The sequence below is a fragment of the Pogoniulus pusillus genome, chromosome 6 (genome assembly GCF_015220805.1).
Source record: "Pogoniulus pusillus isolate bPogPus1 chromosome 6, bPogPus1.pri, whole genome shotgun sequence".
In the NCBI taxonomy this organism is placed as follows: domain Eukaryota; kingdom Metazoa; phylum Chordata; class Aves; order Piciformes; family Lybiidae; genus Pogoniulus; species Pogoniulus pusillus.
In genome coordinates this window covers 38748516-38768138 of record NC_087269.1, presented here as the reverse complement: position 1 = coordinate 38768138, position 19623 = coordinate 38748516, and the positions used below count along the sequence as shown (strand labels likewise).

The 19623-nt window shown below is 44.1% G+C and overlaps 1 protein-coding gene across 4 annotated transcripts in view; it reads right to left on the bottom strand.

Annotated features, from left to right (window-relative positions):
- The window catches only part of DOCK1 (dedicator of cytokinesis 1), a 433046-nt gene that overhangs the window by 119747 nt on the left and 293676 nt on the right, over positions 1-19623 (bottom strand). For all 4 annotated transcript variants that reach the window (XM_064145308.1, XM_064145312.1, XM_064145309.1 and 1 more), the window contains exons 30-31: positions 7402-7480; positions 5864-5964 (exon numbers count right to left, since the gene is read on the bottom strand). In XM_064145308.1, the coding sequence (XP_064001378.1) occupies positions 5864-5964; positions 7402-7480 (180 nt within the window). The remainder of the gene's footprint in view (positions 1-5863; positions 5965-7401; positions 7481-19623) is intronic.

Here is a 19623-nt window from a genome sequence, read left to right as displayed (position 1 = left end):
CTGCATGTTCCTTTCCTTGTGTTACGTGCTCTTCCTCAGAAGATCCCAGTGTTCACCTCCTGCAGCAGTTCTCAGCAAATGGAGAACACACAAAACATTTGCATGTGCAAATCCTCTCTGCTGAGTCCGTAAGTGTCCACTGGGACTTTGGCTGGTTACAGAGATTGATTGTGAGCAGTTTCCACTTTTCCAAGGGGAATGGCTGGAGGAGGCACAACAGAGAGCTGCAGGGCCTAAGGCTGGGTTTCATTTTGATTCACCCTGTTTAGCATAGCATTGTCCTAGAAAACACTATAAGGAACATCTTGTGACATCTTGTACCTTGATGTGCAAAATCAGAAAGAGAAGGCTCTGGAAAGACCTTCTTGTGGCCTTTCAGGACTTAAAGGGGCCTATAAAAAAAGATAGGGACAGACTTTTAAGCAGGGCCTGTCATGACTTGGGAAGGGATGAAGGAGATTTAGACTGGAGAGAAGCAAGAAATTCTTTATGCTGAGGGTGGTGAAACACTGGCCCAGGATGCCCAGAGAGGTGGTAGATGCCCCGTCCCTGGAAGCATTCCAAGTCAGGTTGCTTGGGGCTCTGAGCAACCTGCTCTAGGTGATGGTGTCCCTGCTGACTGCAGAAGGCTAGGGTTAGGTGACCTTTAAAGGTCCCTCCCAACCCAAGCCATTCGATGAATAAGGTTTCTCCACTGCAGTGGCATTTTGTGTCCTTCCCAGGCCAGACCTGGAATCTCAGGCAGTCAGTGAGCCAAGGCAGTCCATCCTGTGGAACTGCCGCTACGCTTGCCTCCTCTGCCACAGAGTTGGTGGCACCAATGGTATTCTTTCAGTACTGTTACCAGCTTGCATTTGTATACACTTATTTTAGTGTTTTAATATTCAAATCCCTCTCCACATTAATACCAGGAATGCCTAATGAATGGTGTGCTAGTTTGAAGCTAGTTAGAATGTTTTGGTGAGAAGAACTAGATCACAGGCTGTGAAAGGAAAACAATGGTGATGTCTACTTCACTCATAGGCTTGCTGAGAGATACAAGAAGAAACAAAACATGTATAAGGCACTTGCTTCTACTTCTGCTGGGAAACTGGCAGTGATGGTTTGGGTGCTCCCTGCGCCCCCACACTTCAGAAATCACCCAGACTAGTCTCATCCGGCTCTGGGAATATAAATGAAGCTATTTATTTACAGCTAGCACAATATACAAGCAGATATTTACAGCATATACAGTTATAGACAGAAATAGACAAGGGAAAAGGTAATACAGAAACACAACAGCCCTCCCAGAAACCTGAGTCCCCAGGAGGGGCTCTCAACCACCCCTGCACCTTCCCCCTGCCCCCCTCAACCTTACCCCAGTCCCAAGGAAGAATGGAGGTTCGGCCAGGGGGTTAGGAAGCAAAGGTGAGTGGAGGGTGTGTTAGAGAGATGTAGCTCAGTCAGAGCCCGAGGCAGAGTGAGACAAAACGGCGAGAGTGTTATCTAACATTTTCATTTCTTCTTCAGCAAGACTCTGAGGGGAGTAGACATCACCACTGTTTCCCTTTCACAGCCTGTAATCTAGTTCTTCTCACCAAAACATTCTAGCCTGCTTCAAACTAGCACACTGGCTAAGCTGCATCTCTCTCTAGCCTCTTTTGACTAATCCACTTTGCTTCCTAACCCCCTGGCCCATCTACCATTCTTCCTTGGGACTGGGGTAAGGTTGAGAGGGGTGGGAGAAGGTAGAAGGGCAGTTGGGAGCCCCTCCTGGGGACTCAGGTTTCTGGGAGGGTTGCTGTATTTTTGTATTACCTTCTACCTTGTCTATTTCTGCCTATAACTGTATATACTGTAAATATCTGCCTGTATATTGTGCTAGCTGTAAATATAAGCTGCATTCAAATTTCCAGAGCTGGCTAAGTCTAGTCTGGGTGATTTCCAAAGTGGGGAGGAGGTGGGGGGGGGGGGCGGGGATGAGATTGAACAAGGCCAAGTGCAGGGTTCTGCACTTTGGCCACAACAACCCCAAGCAGCACTATAGGCTGGGGACTGAGTGTCTGGAGAGCAGCCAGGAGGAAAGGGACCTGGGGGTACTGATAGATAGTAGCTGAAGATGAGCCAGCAGTGTGCCCAGGTGGCCAAGAGAGCCAATGGCATCCTGGCCTGCATCAGGAACAGTGTGGCCAGTAGGACAAGGGAGGTTATTCTGCCCCTGTACTCAGCACTGGTCAGGCCACACCTTGAGTGCTGTGTCCAGTTCTGGGCTCCTCAATTCAAGAGAGATGCTGAGGTGCTGGAAGGTGTCCAGAGAAGGGCAACGAAGCTGGTGAGGGGCCTGGAACACAAACCTTATGAGGAGAGGCTGAGGGAGCTGGGGGTGTTTAGCCTGCAGAAGAGGAGGCTCAGGGGTGATCTTATTACTGTCTACAACTACCTGAAGGGACACTGTAGCCAGGTAGGGGGTGGCCTCTTCTCCCAGGTAACCAGCAATAGAACAAGGGGACACAGTCTCAAGTTGTGCCAGGGTAGGTATAGGCTGGATATTAGGAAGAAGTTCTTCCCAGAGAGAGTGATTTCCCATTGAAATGGGCTGCCCAGGGAGGTGGTGGAGTCACTGTCCCTGGGGGTCTTCAAGAAAAGCCTGGCTGAGGCACTTAGTGCCATGGTCTAGTTGATTGGTTAGGGCTGGGTGATAGGTTGGACTGGCTGATCTTGGAGGTCTCTTCCAACCTGCTTGATTCTATGATTCTATGATTCAAACCATCTCAAACGGAAAGCATTCTACTGTCTTCATTACTGCTGGGAGCAGAACCATAATGAGCTCCAAGAGAATATTTGTATTTTAAAGATCATTACTTAAATAACAAGACGAGGGAAGTGGTAATGTCTGGCAACTTGTCGGATTTCCGTGGGATAATAGCATGATACCCTGTCATTAATATGGATTAAAGAGATTCTTCTGCATCATTAAGAATCTGTTATTATTTAATGCTTCAATGCAATGTTTAGCAAAACCCCCCTACAAATTACAATAATTAAATTTTAATTATCAAATATTTGACAGATTGATTGAAATATGTACTTTAAAAGGATGGGTGAGGGTGATACTGAATTAACTGATTAATTACATCCCTTTGGCACGGAACTGATAGTGGTTTCACACAGCTCTACAAGATAGTTTTTTTCCAGACCATACATTCAGTGCATCTTGAAGAATTCATGGTCTTGATTTCTGTCTCCACAACGTGATTAAACTGAAAAATAACAACTTGCAAATTCATTATAAACAGAGATCTACAATTTAGCAAACTCCATTAAGTAACCACTTCAAATGGCTTCATCTATTTATTTATATTGGCAGTGAGAAATGTCTGTTGGTTTCTTGAATTTCTTCAGCAAGATATGTGCTCAGCTTAATATAAAAATCACTTGAAAGAAATTTCTGTCTAAGGTTCCTGCCTTCACAAAGAGGGAATATCAGTCCATAAATGGATTTGACAGCAATTTCCAGTCCCATTACAGCTCAGCTGATGTTTTTTTCTTTCAGTTCATGAGTCTGAACCAAACTGAAATGTTCATGCCTGATCTAGGGTAGGGTGTCCCTGCCCATGGCAGGAGGGTTGGAACTAGATGATCCTTGTGGTCCCTGACTGGTTCTATGATTCTATGAAGGTGCACATCAACGTTGGGCAGAGAAAGCAAGGGGAGACCAACAGCACCCACACTGCTGATCCCTCTGATTGCTAATTGAGAGGCCTTTTGCAAAGACCTCCAATTCTTCTCCCAAGTAGTTAACAACAGGACAAGAGGTAATGTTGCCCTAGGGCAGGTAAAGCACAGCTTCCAAAGGAAGCACCTCAAAACACACCACTGGTTTGAAGGAAAATACTTAACTGCCAAAAAATCACACTGGATGGGACACAAAGTCCTGTTTTTTTCTGGTCAAATCTTGCAACCCACAGAGTGAAATCAAAAGGCCTTTAAAATCATGTCCCTGCAGCTGTGCAGTCCTCACTGTGATCTCAATCATGATAATAGTCATAAATAAAAATCCTTGAATTTAGATGGTGAACTGATAAAAAGTGCATCTTCTTTCTCTATATATGTATATGTATGTATTATAGAATCACAGAACTGTTTTTGTTGGAAGAGACACCTGAGATCATAGAGTCCAACCACCAACCTAGCACCACCACAGCCATTAAATCATGTCCTGAAGTATCATGTCCACACATCTCTTAAACACCTCCACCACCTCGCTGGGCAGCCTGTTCCAATGGCTGACTGCTTCTGTAGGAAAGACATTTTTCCTTAATCTCTGACCTAAACTTCCCCTGGCATCATTTCAGGCCATTTCCTCTCACTCTATCTTCTGATACTGGGGAGAAGAGACTGACCATCATCTCAGTCCAACCTTCTTTGAAGGAGCTGTAGAGAGCAATGAGGTCTCCCCTCAGCCTCCTTTTGTATAGAATCATAGAATCAACCAGGTTGGAAGAGACCTCCAACCTCATCTAGTCCAACCTAGCACCCAGCCCTAACCCATCAACTAGACCATGGCACTAAGTGCCTCAGCCAGGCTTTGCTTGAAGACCCCCAGGGACAGTGCCTCCACCACCTCCCTGGGCAGCCCATTCCAATGCCAATCACTCTCTCTGGGAAGAACTTCTTCCTAACATCCAGCCTATACCTACCCTGGCACAACTTGAGACTGTGTCCCCTTGTTCTATTGCTGGTTACCTGGGAGAAGAGGTCACCCCCCACCTGGCTACAATGCCCTTTCAGGTAGTTGTAGACAGTAATAAGATCACCCCTGAGCCTCCTCTTCTCCAGGCTAAACAGGCCCAGCTCCCTCAGCCTCTCCTCATAGGATTTGTGCTCCAGGCCCCTCACCAGCTTTGTTGCCCTTCTCTGGACATGTTCCAGCACCTCAACATCTTTCTTGAATTGAGGGGCCCAGAACTGGACACAGTACTTTCCTCCAGACTAAACAACTCCAGTTCCCTCAGTTGCTCCTCACCAGACCTGTTCCCCGAACTCCTCACCAGCTTTGTTGCCCTTCTCTGGACAAACACCAACATCTCAATGCCTACTATGTAGATGGGCTCTAAGTTCAGGAACTCAGCTCTCAAACTCCCCATTTTTGTGCATAACCTGAGTGGGAAAAAAATGCTTTTGCAGGAGCTCTTCACACATATTATGACACAGAGTCCACACACTACGTTTCAAAACACTCAAGTGTCTTTTTACAGTGCTCAGCATTTAGTTAATTAATGGTAAGGTCCACTACACTGGAACCCCAATGAAATTGAGGAGGAATACACAGATTAAGCCAAATATTCACGCTCCAGTCATTTGCTGTGGGATTCTGAATAGCAGCTGGATAGTTCAAGCTCCCTGTTCAGAGGCAGGGAAAGTAATCCCTTTTAACCAGGAAAGCAGACAAGGCTGCTGTTATACAACCCCATTCTTCAGGGATATCACAGCAAAACTGTCTGTAGTTACCAAAAATTCACTCTAAAAGGCCGTTAGGGATTAAGCAGTAAAGAGCAGACGTAAAATGAGATTAGAATAAGCACAGAGTTAAAGTGATTTAAAAATTCAGGTTTATAATATGTTAATACTTCTGAAAAGTCTTGACTTTATGAACATCCTGCAGTATAAAATACTGTCTTCATCAGTAATGAATCGTGTAATTTAGATCTTGATTCGAGGGTAGAAACACATGCAATGCTTGATTCATGGGTTTAAAACCAACCTTTCATTACACCATGATTACATCTCAATTTTGAATGGATTTAGTTCAGAAATTAAACTAAAATTATGTTAATAGAGCTCCAAGTTCTGGCCCATAATTTAGATGATGAACAGGACTTACTTGTTAAGTATTTTTGCTCTTTTAGCACTTGAAAAATTCTCCAGTTGCAAAGACTCTTGTGTGAGGAAAGCAACAGCCAGGTGGAAGTAGTTGTTCCAAAGCTGAAAGGCCCCAAAATGACAATAATAAATACTGTTAATTCTTGGGAATTTTGCTGCACACCTACAAAACAGCTTAGAAGTACCTGAATTATGCACATAAATATTTAAAGGAGAAAATCACAGACACCACAGAGACAGCGTTACTTGATAGATTCTTAGTACACCTCATCTTGTTTGTGTTTCCATCAAACACTTCCCATCTGCAAATCCCAACCAAAGGTGTCTTGACAGTTCAAGTAAAATGCAATGTGAACACATTAATATGAAAAGCAGCCCTGTGGAGAAGGACCTGGGAGGGCTGCTGGACAAGAAGTTTATGAGTCAGCAATGTGCTCTCATAGTCAAGGCCAATGGTCTCCTGGGGTGCATGAAGAAAAGTGTGGCCAACAGGTTGAGGGAGGTTCTCTTTCTCCTCTGCTACAATGAGGCCACATCTGGAATGCTGTGTCCAGTTGTGGAATCCCAAGTACAAAAGACATGAGGGCCTACTGGAGAGAGCCCAACAGAGGCCACATATATGCCAACAGGACTAGAACATCTCTGTGAGGAGGAAAGGCTGAGAGACTTGGGGCTGTTTAGCCCAGAGATGAGTAGACAGAAGGGATCCTCTCAATGCTCAGCAAGAGCTAAAGGGTGGGAGGTAAGAGGATGGGACTAAACTGTTTATACAGTGGTGCCCAGCAACCACGACAAGGAGAAATGGGCACAAACTGAAACCCAGGAGGCACCATCTAAACAGGAAGAAAAACTTCTTTACTATGAAGGTGCTGGAGCCCTGAAGCAGGTTGCCTGGAGAGGTTGTGGAGTCCCCTTCTCTCAGGGGATTCCAAATGTGCCTGGACAGTGTGATCCTAAACAACCTGCTCTGGATAACCTTGCTCCAGCAGTGGGACTCAATAATCACAGAATCATAGAATCAAGCAGGTTGGAAGATACCTCCAAGATCAGCCAGTCCAACCTAGCGACCAGCTCTGCCCAGTCAACTAGACCATGGCACTAAGTGTCTCATCCAGGCTTTGCTTGAACATCTGTAGGGATGGTGACTCCACCACCTCCCTGGGCAGCCCATTCCAATGCCAATCACCCTCTCTGGCAAGAACTTCCTCCTAACATCCAGCCTAGACTTCTCCTGGCACAACTTGAGACTGTGTCCCCTTGTTCTTCTGCTGGTTGCCTGGCAGAAGAGACCAACCTCTCCCCTGGCTACAGCCTCCCTTCAGGTAGTTCTCCAGAGGTCCCTTCTAAGCCCCACCATGCTGGAATTCTGTGAAGATGTGAATGGCTCAGACATACCTGCTGAGCCTGAAACCACTGGGCTGGGCTAACTGCTCACCTGGGATACAAGACAGCATATCCACAGACCAAAATTACACATTTAAGACACAAAATTATTATATATTAACATCAGTTCCCAAGTCCCTGTTGTTTTTTTCTTACCTGTAACTCAAAGTTGGTTTGATCAAGAAATTTTTTGTTCAGCATATCTGCATACTGATTAATTGCTCGCAGGAAGACTCTGAAAGATCAAGAGAAAATTATATAATTACACACTCTTCTCTGCTACCTTTGTACATCTGGCATTCCAATTAGACTTAAAAATCTGAGCTGGCCTGGAAAGCCAAATTCCTAGCTGTTACTTGAAAAGCAGTGTGATGTCATCACTATTGAGTGCACAGAATTATAGGCAGATGTTCTCCAAATTAATCAAGTAAATTAGCATAGGCAGAAATACAAGTAATGTTTCTGGATAAAATCACTTGTCTTGAAAACATCATGATAATCAAGAGATCATGAAAAACTCTGTTTATTAGGGAGAAAAAAATAAGTATATATAAGTATATATAAAGTACAAAGCATCAGCATTGTATCCCACCTAGACTTGCAGCTGGGTGTATTTTAACTTGCTGCTCAAGCAAGAACACATTATTAAACACAGGAGGTAACTATTATTTTACTTATAGCACAACAACACATAAATACAATGCTGCAGGACAGTCTTCAAAGCATTGTTCAGTGTTCTACTGCCAAAATGCTAATTCAGTAGCCAGTGTAGTTTCATTGCTTTCTTGAAAGGATGCTTCTTAAATTGCAACAGCAGTTGGCTTGACAAGCTTTTAAAAGGAAAACCAAATGGTACAGTAGAAGTAGGTCACTACATATTCATGGTGCTGAAGAGTAAACATATTATTCTTTGGTATCCTCATCTCCATTTTCAAAATAAACATTACATTCCTCCCCAAAACTTTCAATTTATGCTGTGAAACTGCCAGCTAATACCCAGACAAATGAGCTTGTCTTTTGAGCAGGCTGTGTTAGAGATTTATGTCTCCTGAAAGTACCAGCAATGATAGACCACTCATGACATGTACTACTTCTGCAATCTTCAAGAAGAGAGTTCACTACCAAATGCAAATTGCAAAGTTAATCTTCCAACAGGCTGACAAGAAAATATCAGAATTGCTTATAATGAACCAGCAGAGGAAGTTGGAAAGATACCTGACTCAATTTAAGATACCTAGTGATCCCTCCTGAAAAATAAATGATTAATAATTAGCTAAATAGTTGTTATCAGAGCAGAAATGAAGCCTCTGGATAATGCATGGGCACCAGGATGCTTCTAGGGATTATTTATGTAAACTAAATTAATGAAGGTAGGCAAACATGTCATAGAATCATTGATTTGTCTTGGTTGGAAAAGACCTTTAAGATCATTGACTTCAACCATCAACCTAAGACCACATCCTGAAGTGCCACGTCCACATTTCTGCAGCATCCCCCTGGGCAGCCAGTTGCAATGCCTGATCACTATTTCAGGCACTAAGTTTCCCTAATGTCCAACCCAAATTTCCCATGCTGCAATTTCAGACCATTTCTTTTTGTTCTATCACCTGATAACAGGGAGAAGAGACCGACCTCCACCTCACTCCAACCTCCTTTCAGGGAGTTGTAAAGTGTAATAATGTTTTCTCCACAGATTCATCTTCTCCAGGCTAAATAACCTCAGTTCCCTCAGCCACTCCTCCATATTTATGCCACTGGGATGATTCTGGACTATAAAGTCAGATCACCCCCAGAATAGAGAGTAATGGAAGAGAAGGAAAATAAAAATTGAATGTAGAAGAAAATACTAAAAGAAAACACACATTCTGAAAGAATATATAGACAAATATATTATAAATGTGTGTTATATGTAGACAGACACACAAATATATACATATATTTATACACATATATAATGTATATACACAGCTATACATTTTACCATACGAGTCTTTATAGTTAAGGTCATAGTATCATAGAATTATTTTGGTTGGAAAAGATTTCTAAGATCATAGAATCAACCAGGTTGGAAGAGACCTCCAAGATCATCTAGTCCAACCTAGCACCCAACCCTAGCCAATCAACTAGATCATGGCACTAAGTGCCTCAGCCAGGCTTTTCTTCAACACCTTCAGGGACAGTGACTCCACCACCTCCCTGGGCAGCCCATTCCAATGCCAATCACTCTCTCTGGGAAGAACTTCCTCCTAACACCCAGCCTAGACTTCCCCCAGCACAACTTGAGACTGTGTCCCCTTGTTCTGTTGCTGCTTGCCTGGGAGAAGAGACCAACCCCCACCTGGCTACAACCTCCCTTCAGGTAGTTGTAGAGAGCAATGAGGTCACCCCTGAGCCTCCTCTTCTCCAGGCTGCACACCCCCAGCTCCCTCAGCCTCTCCTCATAGGGTTTGTGTTCCAGGCCCCTCACCAGCTTTGTTGCTCTCCTCTAGACACATTCCAGCACCTAACCACTTTCTAACTCATGCTAAGTCTGGTGCTAGACCATGTCCTTCAGTACCACATTTCTACAGCTTTTAAACACCTCCAGGGATGGAGATTCAACAACCTCCCCAGGCAGTCTGCTCCAGTGTGAGAGAACCCTTTCAGTGAAGAAGTTTCTTTTAATATCCAACCTAAACTTCCCCTGGTGCAACTTGAGGCCATTTCCTCTTGCCCTAAAAGATATGGGACACTTTTGTACCAAACATCTCTGCCCTTGCGTCTAGCACACAGAGAGCTGCATTTCAGGAGCCAGTGCACATCATTTGGACACAACTCCACTAGGAGACTTTATAAACAAAACGAATTCAGAAACACAACAAGAGAGGGCAGATATATGTATTTTAGATCTATGATTCAATTACCAAGCTGTAGCATACACTAAGATTGAAATTGAAGTTCTCCATGTTCTCAGACTATCAACAGTTTGATATGTTGACTTATAAGCTTCTTTGGTTAGTGTTTTAAAGGTTTGATAATATGATGAGATTTGTAAGTCTCCCTAGAAGAATTAGTAGTTTAAGATGGTAGGAAGGGCCATTAATTGCTTCTTGCCTTGCAAAGATAAAATTAGTTCCAATATAGGGAGCAGGATGTCTATAGTTTAATTCTGTTGCCTTAAGACAGCATGGTGATGCATTCAATCTGCTCCATCTAATTAAGCCTTGGAACAATCCCATTACTTTATATACATCATTATTTTGCTTTAAATTGTAACTCTCATTTTTCCTCTTATATTAATTCTAGTGAATACCAATAAAGACCAAGTAATGCAGCATCTACTGTATGTTGCAACTGCAAGAGGACCAAACCAGAGCACATCCATTACACTGCAGCTGTCATTAAATAAGACCAAACCCCACAATCCATGTGCTACTCATTTAACCCAACTGTTTTAGGAATTACAGAATGGTTTTGGTTGGAAAAGATCTTTGAGATGATTAAGTGCAGCTTTTAAAGACCTCCAGATATTCAACCACCTCCCAGGGAAAGCTGTTCCAGTCTCTGAGGAACGTAGGTATCTCTCCCAATGTTCTGCAGAAGAACATCCAAAGAAGAGATTTGTGACTTAAATACTAACTTCTAATTGTTCAAACCTCATTTTAATTTTGATTTAATTTGATGAAGTATGCAGTCCTGCCCTTACTGGATAAAATGTTTCCTAATGTACAGCAGTGATGGAAGGTCAGTTCCCATCCCACTGAAAACAACACAATATCTTTACTGTAACAGTGCATCTTCAGGTGCAAACCAAACACAAGACTACGAGGATTCAGTGCCTGTTTCCACAAGCACTGAAAGGGCTGATGGAAACACTGATAGTCCTTTTACTACAACACGGGGAGCAGTCAAAATATGACTATTCCAGATCTGCCCAGGGAGGTGGTGGAGTCACCATCCCTGGAGGTGTTCAAGAAAAGCCTGGCTGAGGCACTTAGTGCCATGGTCTAGTTGACTGGCTAGGGCTGGGTGCTAGGTTGGACTGGATGATCTTGGAGGTCTCTTCCAACCTGCTTGATTCTATGATTCTATGAAAGTGAAACTTAAGTGGCACAATATAGTAAAAGGAAGATCCATCCAGAATAATCCAAAGTTAACTGAGGAAACTGAGTAAAAGTGAACTTACAAAGTGGATTAATCAGCAAGCAATTTAAGAACTACGACCTCCAGGCACAACTGAAGTCACTGGACTGAGCTTCATAGAATCACAGAATGCTTTGGGTTGGAAGGGACCTTCAAAGGCCATCTAGTTCACCTCCCCTGTAGTCAGCAGAGACATCTGCAACTAGAACAGGTTGCTCAGAGCCCCAAATGACCTGAGCCGGAATGCTTGCAGGCATGGGGCACCTACCACCTCTCTGGGTAACCTGAGCCAGGGTCTCATCACCTTCAGCATAAAAGAGTTTTTCCTGTCTCTCTTGTCTAGATCTCCCTCTTTTAGTTTAAATTCATCATCCCTTACCTTGTCACAACAGGCAGTGCTAAAATGTCTGTCTCCCTATTTTTTATAGGCCCCCTTTAAGTCCTCTGCCATGCTTAAGCTCACAAAGCTTTCTAGCACCCCCTAGTATAGAATCATAGAATCATAGAATCAACCAGGTTGGAAGAGACCTCCAAGATCATCCAGTCCAACCTAGCACCCAGCCCTAACCAGTCAACTAGACCATGGCACTAAGTGCCTCATCCAGGCTTGGCTTCAACACCTCCAGGGACAGCAACTCCACCACCTCCCTGGGTAGCCCACTCCAATGCCAATCACTCTCTCCGACAACAACCCCCTCCCAACCCCCTCTTTTGGTACCTCCAGTGCCAAAAGAGAATCTCTAAATTATGATGATTCTTACCTGATGAAGTTAATTTTAAGAATATATACTACTGGCAAAGAGAATTAGCAAGTTGTATAGAATCATAAAATTGTTCTGGTTGGAAAAGACCTCTAAGATCAGCTCCAATCATCAACCCAACACCACCAAACCCACTAAAACATGTCTCAAAATCCCATGTCTATTTATTGTTTAATCACCTCCAGGGATGGTAACTCCACCACCTGCCTGAACAGCCTTTTCCAACGCTTGATTATTTTTTCAGTAGAGATATTTTCCCTAATATCCAATCTAAGAGCACACTGAGACAAGAGTAGAGGGATTTCATCACCATAGTGCTCCTTGAACTTTGTGTAAAGATTTATTTTCATGGAGCAGAAAGGAAAGGCTGGAATTAGATAAACAGTATCACAGTATCACCAAGGTTGGAAGAGACCTCATAGATCATCAAGTCCAACCCTTTACCACAGAGCTCAAGGCTAGACCATGGCACCAAGTGCCACGTCCAATCCTGCCTTGAACAGCCCCAGGGACGGCGACTCCACCACCTCCCCGGGCAGCCCATTCCAGTGTCCAATGACTCTCTCAGGGAAGAACTTTCTCCTCACCTCCAGCCTAAATCTCCCCTGGCGCAGCCTGAGGCTGTGTCCTCTTGTTCTGGTGCTGGTCACCTGAGAGAAGAGAACAACCTCCTCCTGGCCACAACCTCCCCTCAGGTAGTTGTAGACAACAATGAGGTCACCCCTGAGCCTCCTCTTCTCCAGGCTAACCAATCCCAGCTCCCTCAGCCTCTCCTCGTAGGGCTGTGCTCAAGGTCTCTCACCAGCCTCGTCGCCCTTCTCTGGACACGCTCAGCGTAGTGTTCTATCAGGCTGAGATCACTGACTACCAATCCATGTATTCCAGAGTGTGTCCTAACCTCTTACCTACTCACACAAAAGTGAGGAGAGGTGTCAGCTGAGAAAAAAAGGTCACTATTTTCACCTGGGGTATTCAAACCCCCACCCTGGGAAAGATCTGCAAGAGGACTCTGAGGAAACAGCAGCGGACACAGGGCTGCAGGGTAAGGCTAAGCTAGGAAGGTTGGTATCACTCCACCACTCTGACATAACAGTCAGTCATATGGTTAACCAGACAGAAAGACTGCTACCCTGAAGAGATCATTTGGATAGGAGAAGGCATGCAGCTTGATGAATACTTGGCTATAACCCACCAAATGGTATGCTATCACCTACGAAGTTTGCTCCAGCTCATGACTGTAAAATTGGTTCAGGTTTATGCCCAAATAAAATTCAGAGGAGGAAGTAGAAAATTTTTATGGATTGTTCCAGGTGTTAGTTTAATTGTCTTTCTCCTCCAAAGCAGCTACTGACAATTCTCAGTAACTCCACTGCCCAAGTTGGAGAAACTGAAACAAGAGAGGGAAATGTGGCTCTTCAGCACAGGCAGAATTAACTCAAAGACATTACTTCTGTGCTGAGGTACAAACTGGCTGCTGCTAACACACTTAAGGCTGAAATGGGGACTTGGACATCGCTGGGTCAACAAACAAGTAATCAGAGCTATCTCCTCTGAGAACATCAATCCACAGAGGTATAACCTCTCTTGCTGTAATCAATAATACATAGTAGCTTCCAGTCACATAAGCATGAATGCGCTAGTTTGAAACTAGCTAGAATGTTTTGGTGAGAAGAGCTAGATCACAGGCTGTGGAAGGCAAACAATGGTGATGTCAACTTCACTCATAGGCTTGCTGAGAGGTACAAGAGCAAGAATCCAAACACAGATAAGGGAGTCGCTCTCTGTCCAGGCTGTGAGCTGCATTTCTCTCTAACCTCATCCTCGATCTCTCTAATTAATCCACTTTGCTTCCTAACCCCCCTGGCCAAACCTCCATTCTTCCTTGGGCTCAAGGCAACGTGTGGGGTAAGGTAGAGAGGGGTGGGAGAAGGTAGAAGGGCAGTTGGGAGCCCCTCCTGGGGACTCAGGTTTCTGGGAGGGCTGTTGTGTTTCTGTATTACCTTTTACCTTGTCTATTTCTGTCTATAGCTGTATATACTGTAAATATCTGCTTGTGTATTGTGCTAGCTGTAAATATAAGCTTCACTCAATTTCCAGAGCTGGCTGAGTCTAGTCTGGGTGATTTCTAAAGTGTAGGGGGGGGGCAGGGAACACCCAAACCATCACAATGAAAAAAAAGAAGTGTTTTTTTATTGAAGTTCAGTTTTGATTAACAAAACCAATGTAATTATCTGTGGCAGGAAGAGAGCCACAAGTCACATCATGAAAAAAGTGAGATGTTCAGAGCCTGGAAGCCATCACAACATCCTCCATGGCCATACTGAGAATGTCACACTCATCAACAACATCTCAAGCAAACATACTGGAAAAGATTTCTTAGACAAAAGACTTTATCAATCCAATTAAAAGGAGGAAATCAACATTTCTGATGATGTCAGTGGAATAGAAGGAATATGATTACAGAAGGAACTGACTTCAGTATATGTGGAAGGAAGAATGACCATTGCTAGAGGACATAAGCACCTAGTCAATAATAAAATTAACATCCTAGACAGATGGGGTTTATGAGAAGAGAAGGCTCTGGGGACACCTTACTTCAGCTTTCCAGTCCTTAAAGGGGCCCATAAGACAGGGACAGACTTTTTAGCAGGGCCTGATGTGACAGCACAAGGGGTGATGGTTTTTGAATTGACAGAAGGAGATTCAGACAAGCGGGAACGAAGAAAGCTTTTACAAAGAACATGCTGAAACACTGGCCCAGGTTGCCCAGAGAGGTGGTGGATGTTCCATGCCTGGAAACAATCCCAGGCAAGTTGTTTGGGACTCTGAGCAACCTGTATAACGTACCTTCCAACCCAAACTATTCATCATTCTCTGTGTGCTGAGTTCCTGGGGATGACTCTAAAACACATCACCAGTTGTCTGTAGTCTCTGCTGCTGCAGTTAGGTCCTTTGAGCTAGGGACTGCCCTCTCATTCTACGTTTAGATAGCTTCAGGTGGGGGTTGGGGTTGGTCTCTTCTCCCTGACAACCACCAACAGAACAAGGGGACACAGTCTCAAGTTGTGCCAGGGGAAGTCTAGGCTGGATGTTAGGAGGAAGTTGTTGGCAGAGAGAGTGATTGGCATTGGAATGGGCTGCCCTGGGAGGTGGTGGAGTCACCATCCCTGGAGGTGTTCAAGCAAAGCCTGGAGGAGGCACTTAGTGCCATAGTCTGGTTGATTGGATAGGGCTGGGTGCTAGGTTGGACTGGCTGATCTTGGAGGTGATTCTATGATTCCATCACAGTGTGGTCTGCCACCATCATTTGGATTTCTTGATATTTCATCCCTGTTTATGTGGTTCCTGATAAGAAACCTTCATCAGTTCATAAGCCAGCAAGACTAATGAACTATACGAAACCACAGTGGAAGGCTGCTAGCATTGGAACTAGATGATCTTTGAGGTCCATTCCACCCCAAATCATTCTGTGAAATGTGAAATAATGGGCAGTAAGCCAGCTGAGACTCAACATGCCACCGTGTTGCAAAGTTGTATTAGAAAAAGGGTCTGCTGTGACACACACAAGATTTCTTCTTATCTACTTGGCCCTGGCAAGGCTTTGGCTGGAAATTTGTTCAGTTGAAGCCACTGTGACTTGAGAATGACACAAAAATATGGTAAAGAGCTTAGATGTGGGAAGAGAGAGAACAGGAGATACAGAAAGCTATGGCATAGGTAAGCCATTAGGAAATACTTTGTGTTGCTAAGGATGGGCCACTGAAAGAAAATCTCAGTATAAACACCAAAGCAACACCCACAAGAAAATCACCAACCAAACAAAACCAAACAGGTTCAGCAGGTGCCTGTGATGTGGTTGGGCAGCAGTGACCTTGTCCTGCCCTGGGCAAGAGGACAGATTAGTACTAATTTCCTCAGTAATTTCTCCCCATTTATGGCTCTCAACCAAGAGCCAACAAATCAATGAACGTGCTGTTGATTCAAGCCACAAACTAACTTCAGTTACACCTATGAGTTCTGGGTAGTTTTTCCTGCTATTGACTACCAATCAATTTCAAGATGCCTATGGGTGGTTAATTGGTTTGTGAATGCATGCTTGGAGATTGTTCCACCAAGGACTTCAAAAATTAATGGTTTGCTTCCCGAATTTACCTTTGCAGAGAGGCCTTTTTTCCCTGCAAACAGCTTGGCTGAATTCAGGAGGCTGTTCAAATATATCAAACCTAGGCTTCAAGTGGCAATAATAAATGAAGAAGGGAGAAGGGGATCCGATTTATAAGCAGTCATTGTGCCAAACAACTCTTCTTTGGGTTTTTTTTCCTCCTTTCTCTTGCACAGTTTTTTCCTCCCCCATTCTCTCTCATAATTAGTCAAGTGCTCTGATTTTCTTGTTCACTCATGTTCAAAAATATTCCATGCCCTATTTTCTCTCCTTCAGTTTCTCACATTGCTGGAAAATATTTGCAAAAGTTAAAGAGCTGAAGAAAGCTGGAAGCCAGCTGAATCTGCAGCACACCTCTCTCATCATGCAACATGTTCACAGACACTAAATTGCCTCTGCAAGAAGATTTGTCTGGAAAAATAATCACAGAATAATAGAGGGTGGAGGGGAAGAGGAGGCTGAAGGGAGACCTCATTGTGCTCAACAACTACCTCAAAGAAGGTTACAGTGAGGTGAGCGTTGGTCTCCTCTCCCTATTATCAGGTGATAGAACGAGATGAAACAGCCTGAAATTCACAGAATCATAGAATCAAGCAGGTTGGAAGAGACCTCCAAGATCATCCAGTCCAACCTAGCACCCAGCCCTAGCCAGTCAACTAGACCATGGCACCAACTGTGCCAGGGGAGGTTTAGGTTGGATATTAGGAAAGTTTTCTCCACTGAAAAACTGGTCAGGCTGCCCAGGGATGTGGTGAAGTCATCACCTGTGGAGGTGTGTGAGAAATGTGTGGGCACAGCACCAGATTTAATGGCCATGGTGATCTTGGGTTGACAATTGGGCTCAATGATCTTAAAGGTCTACTTTTTTCCAGCCAAAACAATTCCATGATCATCTAGTCCTAACACCCTTGCCAAAGCAGGTTCATCTAGAGCAGATCTCGAGAAAGAGATACTTCTTAAAGCAGAAATGTTCTTACAGAATATTCCATTTTGTGTATTATTTAGTTAGCATTAGTATGTAGAGAGCTGGGCTTACTCTGCAAGTAGTTATGCAAAATACTTCTGACAAGAAAACACGAAACAACCCAAGCTCCAAATGCAGTCCCAAGTATTTTTCCTTAAGCCAACACCAAAATAAAGAAGAACCAAAAGAAGGAACAAATTACTTCCCTAATGACAGAATAATTATCTAAACAAGAATACACAGCTACAGCTTACAATAATTTAGGCTTAGCTGATAATTCAATAAAAGATAGGGAATTTGGAGTGAGGTTATAAAAGGCACTACTATGATGTCATTTTAGTTAATTTAGATGGAAGGATAATGAATGCTTTATTCCAGCTGATCAGCCTTCCTGCACATCATCATGCTCTTCATGCTTGAGCTTTTGCCTCTCTGGGAGACAAATTTACTGTGCATATATGAGACAGACTACTCTCATCTTGTCAGGCTGCATAGGAAACAACAGACCTAGACCTTGAAATCCCAATGCAAAACCCAACCTCAAGCAAATGCTCACTAAGGCATGAATAGCAAAGCTACCTTTTAAACAGCCATCACTCCAAATGCCTTCACAGTCCTTCTCAGCCTCTGTGCTGCAGAGCACAGTGGAGTTTTAATCAACTTTTAGCTTACATATAAATCAAAACTTACATTTTAATCCATCCCCACAGCCAGCCTTCTCCATTGCTATTGCATGAAGTATGGGGACTGTGCAACTATTTAAACTCTGGGACACAGAGGATTTATAGTGACCTTACACATGTATTTTGTACAAGTCAAATGAAAATCCAAATCATCACAGAATCACAGAAAGGTGGGGGTTGAAAGAGATCATAGAATCATGGAATCAACCAGGTTGGAAGAGACCTCCAAGATCAGCCAGTCCAACCTAGCACCCAGCCCTAGCCAGTCAACCAGATCATGGCACTGAGTGCCTCATGAAGGCTTTTCTTAAACACCTCCAGGGATGGTGACTCCACCATCTCCCTGGGCAGCCCATTCCAATGCCAATCACTCTCTCTGCCAACAACTTCCTCCTAACATCCAGCCTAGACTTCCCCTGGCACAACTTGAGACTGTGTCCCCTTGTTCTGTTGCTGGTTGCCTGGGAGAAGAGACCAACCCCCACCTGGCTACAATGTCCCTTCAGGTAATTGCCTAGTTCAACCCTTCTGCCAAAGCAGGGTCACCCAGAGCAGGTCACACAGGATTGCATCCAAGTGGGTATTGAAAGTCTGCAGAAAAAGAGACTCCACAACCTCTCTGGATAGCCCATTCCAGTGCTCCAGGACTCAAAACAGTAAAGAAGTATTTCTCATGCTACAAGGGAGCATGAAGCTACCTGCTGCTCTCCTTGCATTCCTCTCCAATTTTTCCCCCTTCTCCCATCCCTTTTCTGGCGCTGTTAGCACTGTTCACTTGTCTTCCCACCTCCAGACTCGACAGCTGCCCAACCCAAATCAAGACTTCCACATTCCTTTTCATTTCACACTTCAGCACAAGATACTTCTTTGTCCAGTTTACCTCTTGTCTTTTGTTATGTCCTCATGCTAAAAAGTAGCCCAAACTTAAAATAACTCAAGAAATAAAACCCTTGGAAAATTGCTTTCTGTGGAATGAAAATTCACGAGCTGACACTGACACTAGCACAGAGTAATCCCAATGATTACCACTAAACACTGACGTTAGCATAATCCTCTTGCTCACGGGTACAGGGGCACCATGTCACTTTATTAACCTATTTCCTACTAAATATTTCCAAAATGATGTGAGTTTATTAGCTACAACCACTGACATCTCTTTCTGCATTTGTATTCTCTGCTGTGTGTCCTCTAAAACAATGTGGACAGATGAATGAAAAATAACAGTAAGGATTGGTTAGCCTGGAGAAGAGAAGGCTCAGGGGGGACCTTATTGCTGTCTACAACTACATGAAGGGTGGTTGTGGCCAGGAGGAGGTTGCTCTCTTCTCTCAGGTGGCCAGCACCAGAACGAGAGGACACAGCCTCAGGCTGCGCCAGGGGAGATTTAGGCTGGAGGTGAGGAGAAAGTTCTTCACTGAGAGAGTCATTGGACACTGGAATGGGCTGCCCGGGGAGGTGGTGGAGTCGCTGTCCCTGGAGCTGTTCAAGGCAGGATTGGACGTGGCACTTGGTGCCATGGTCTAGCCTTGAGCTCTGTGGTAAAGGGTTGGACTTGATGACCTGTGAGGTCTCTTCCAACCTTGGTGATACTGTGATACTGTGAAATTCTGAAGGGCAACCTTGTGGGCTGACTACCAATAGGCACTATGTGCTACCTCAGAAACCCCCTTTGCAGCACAGCTACCT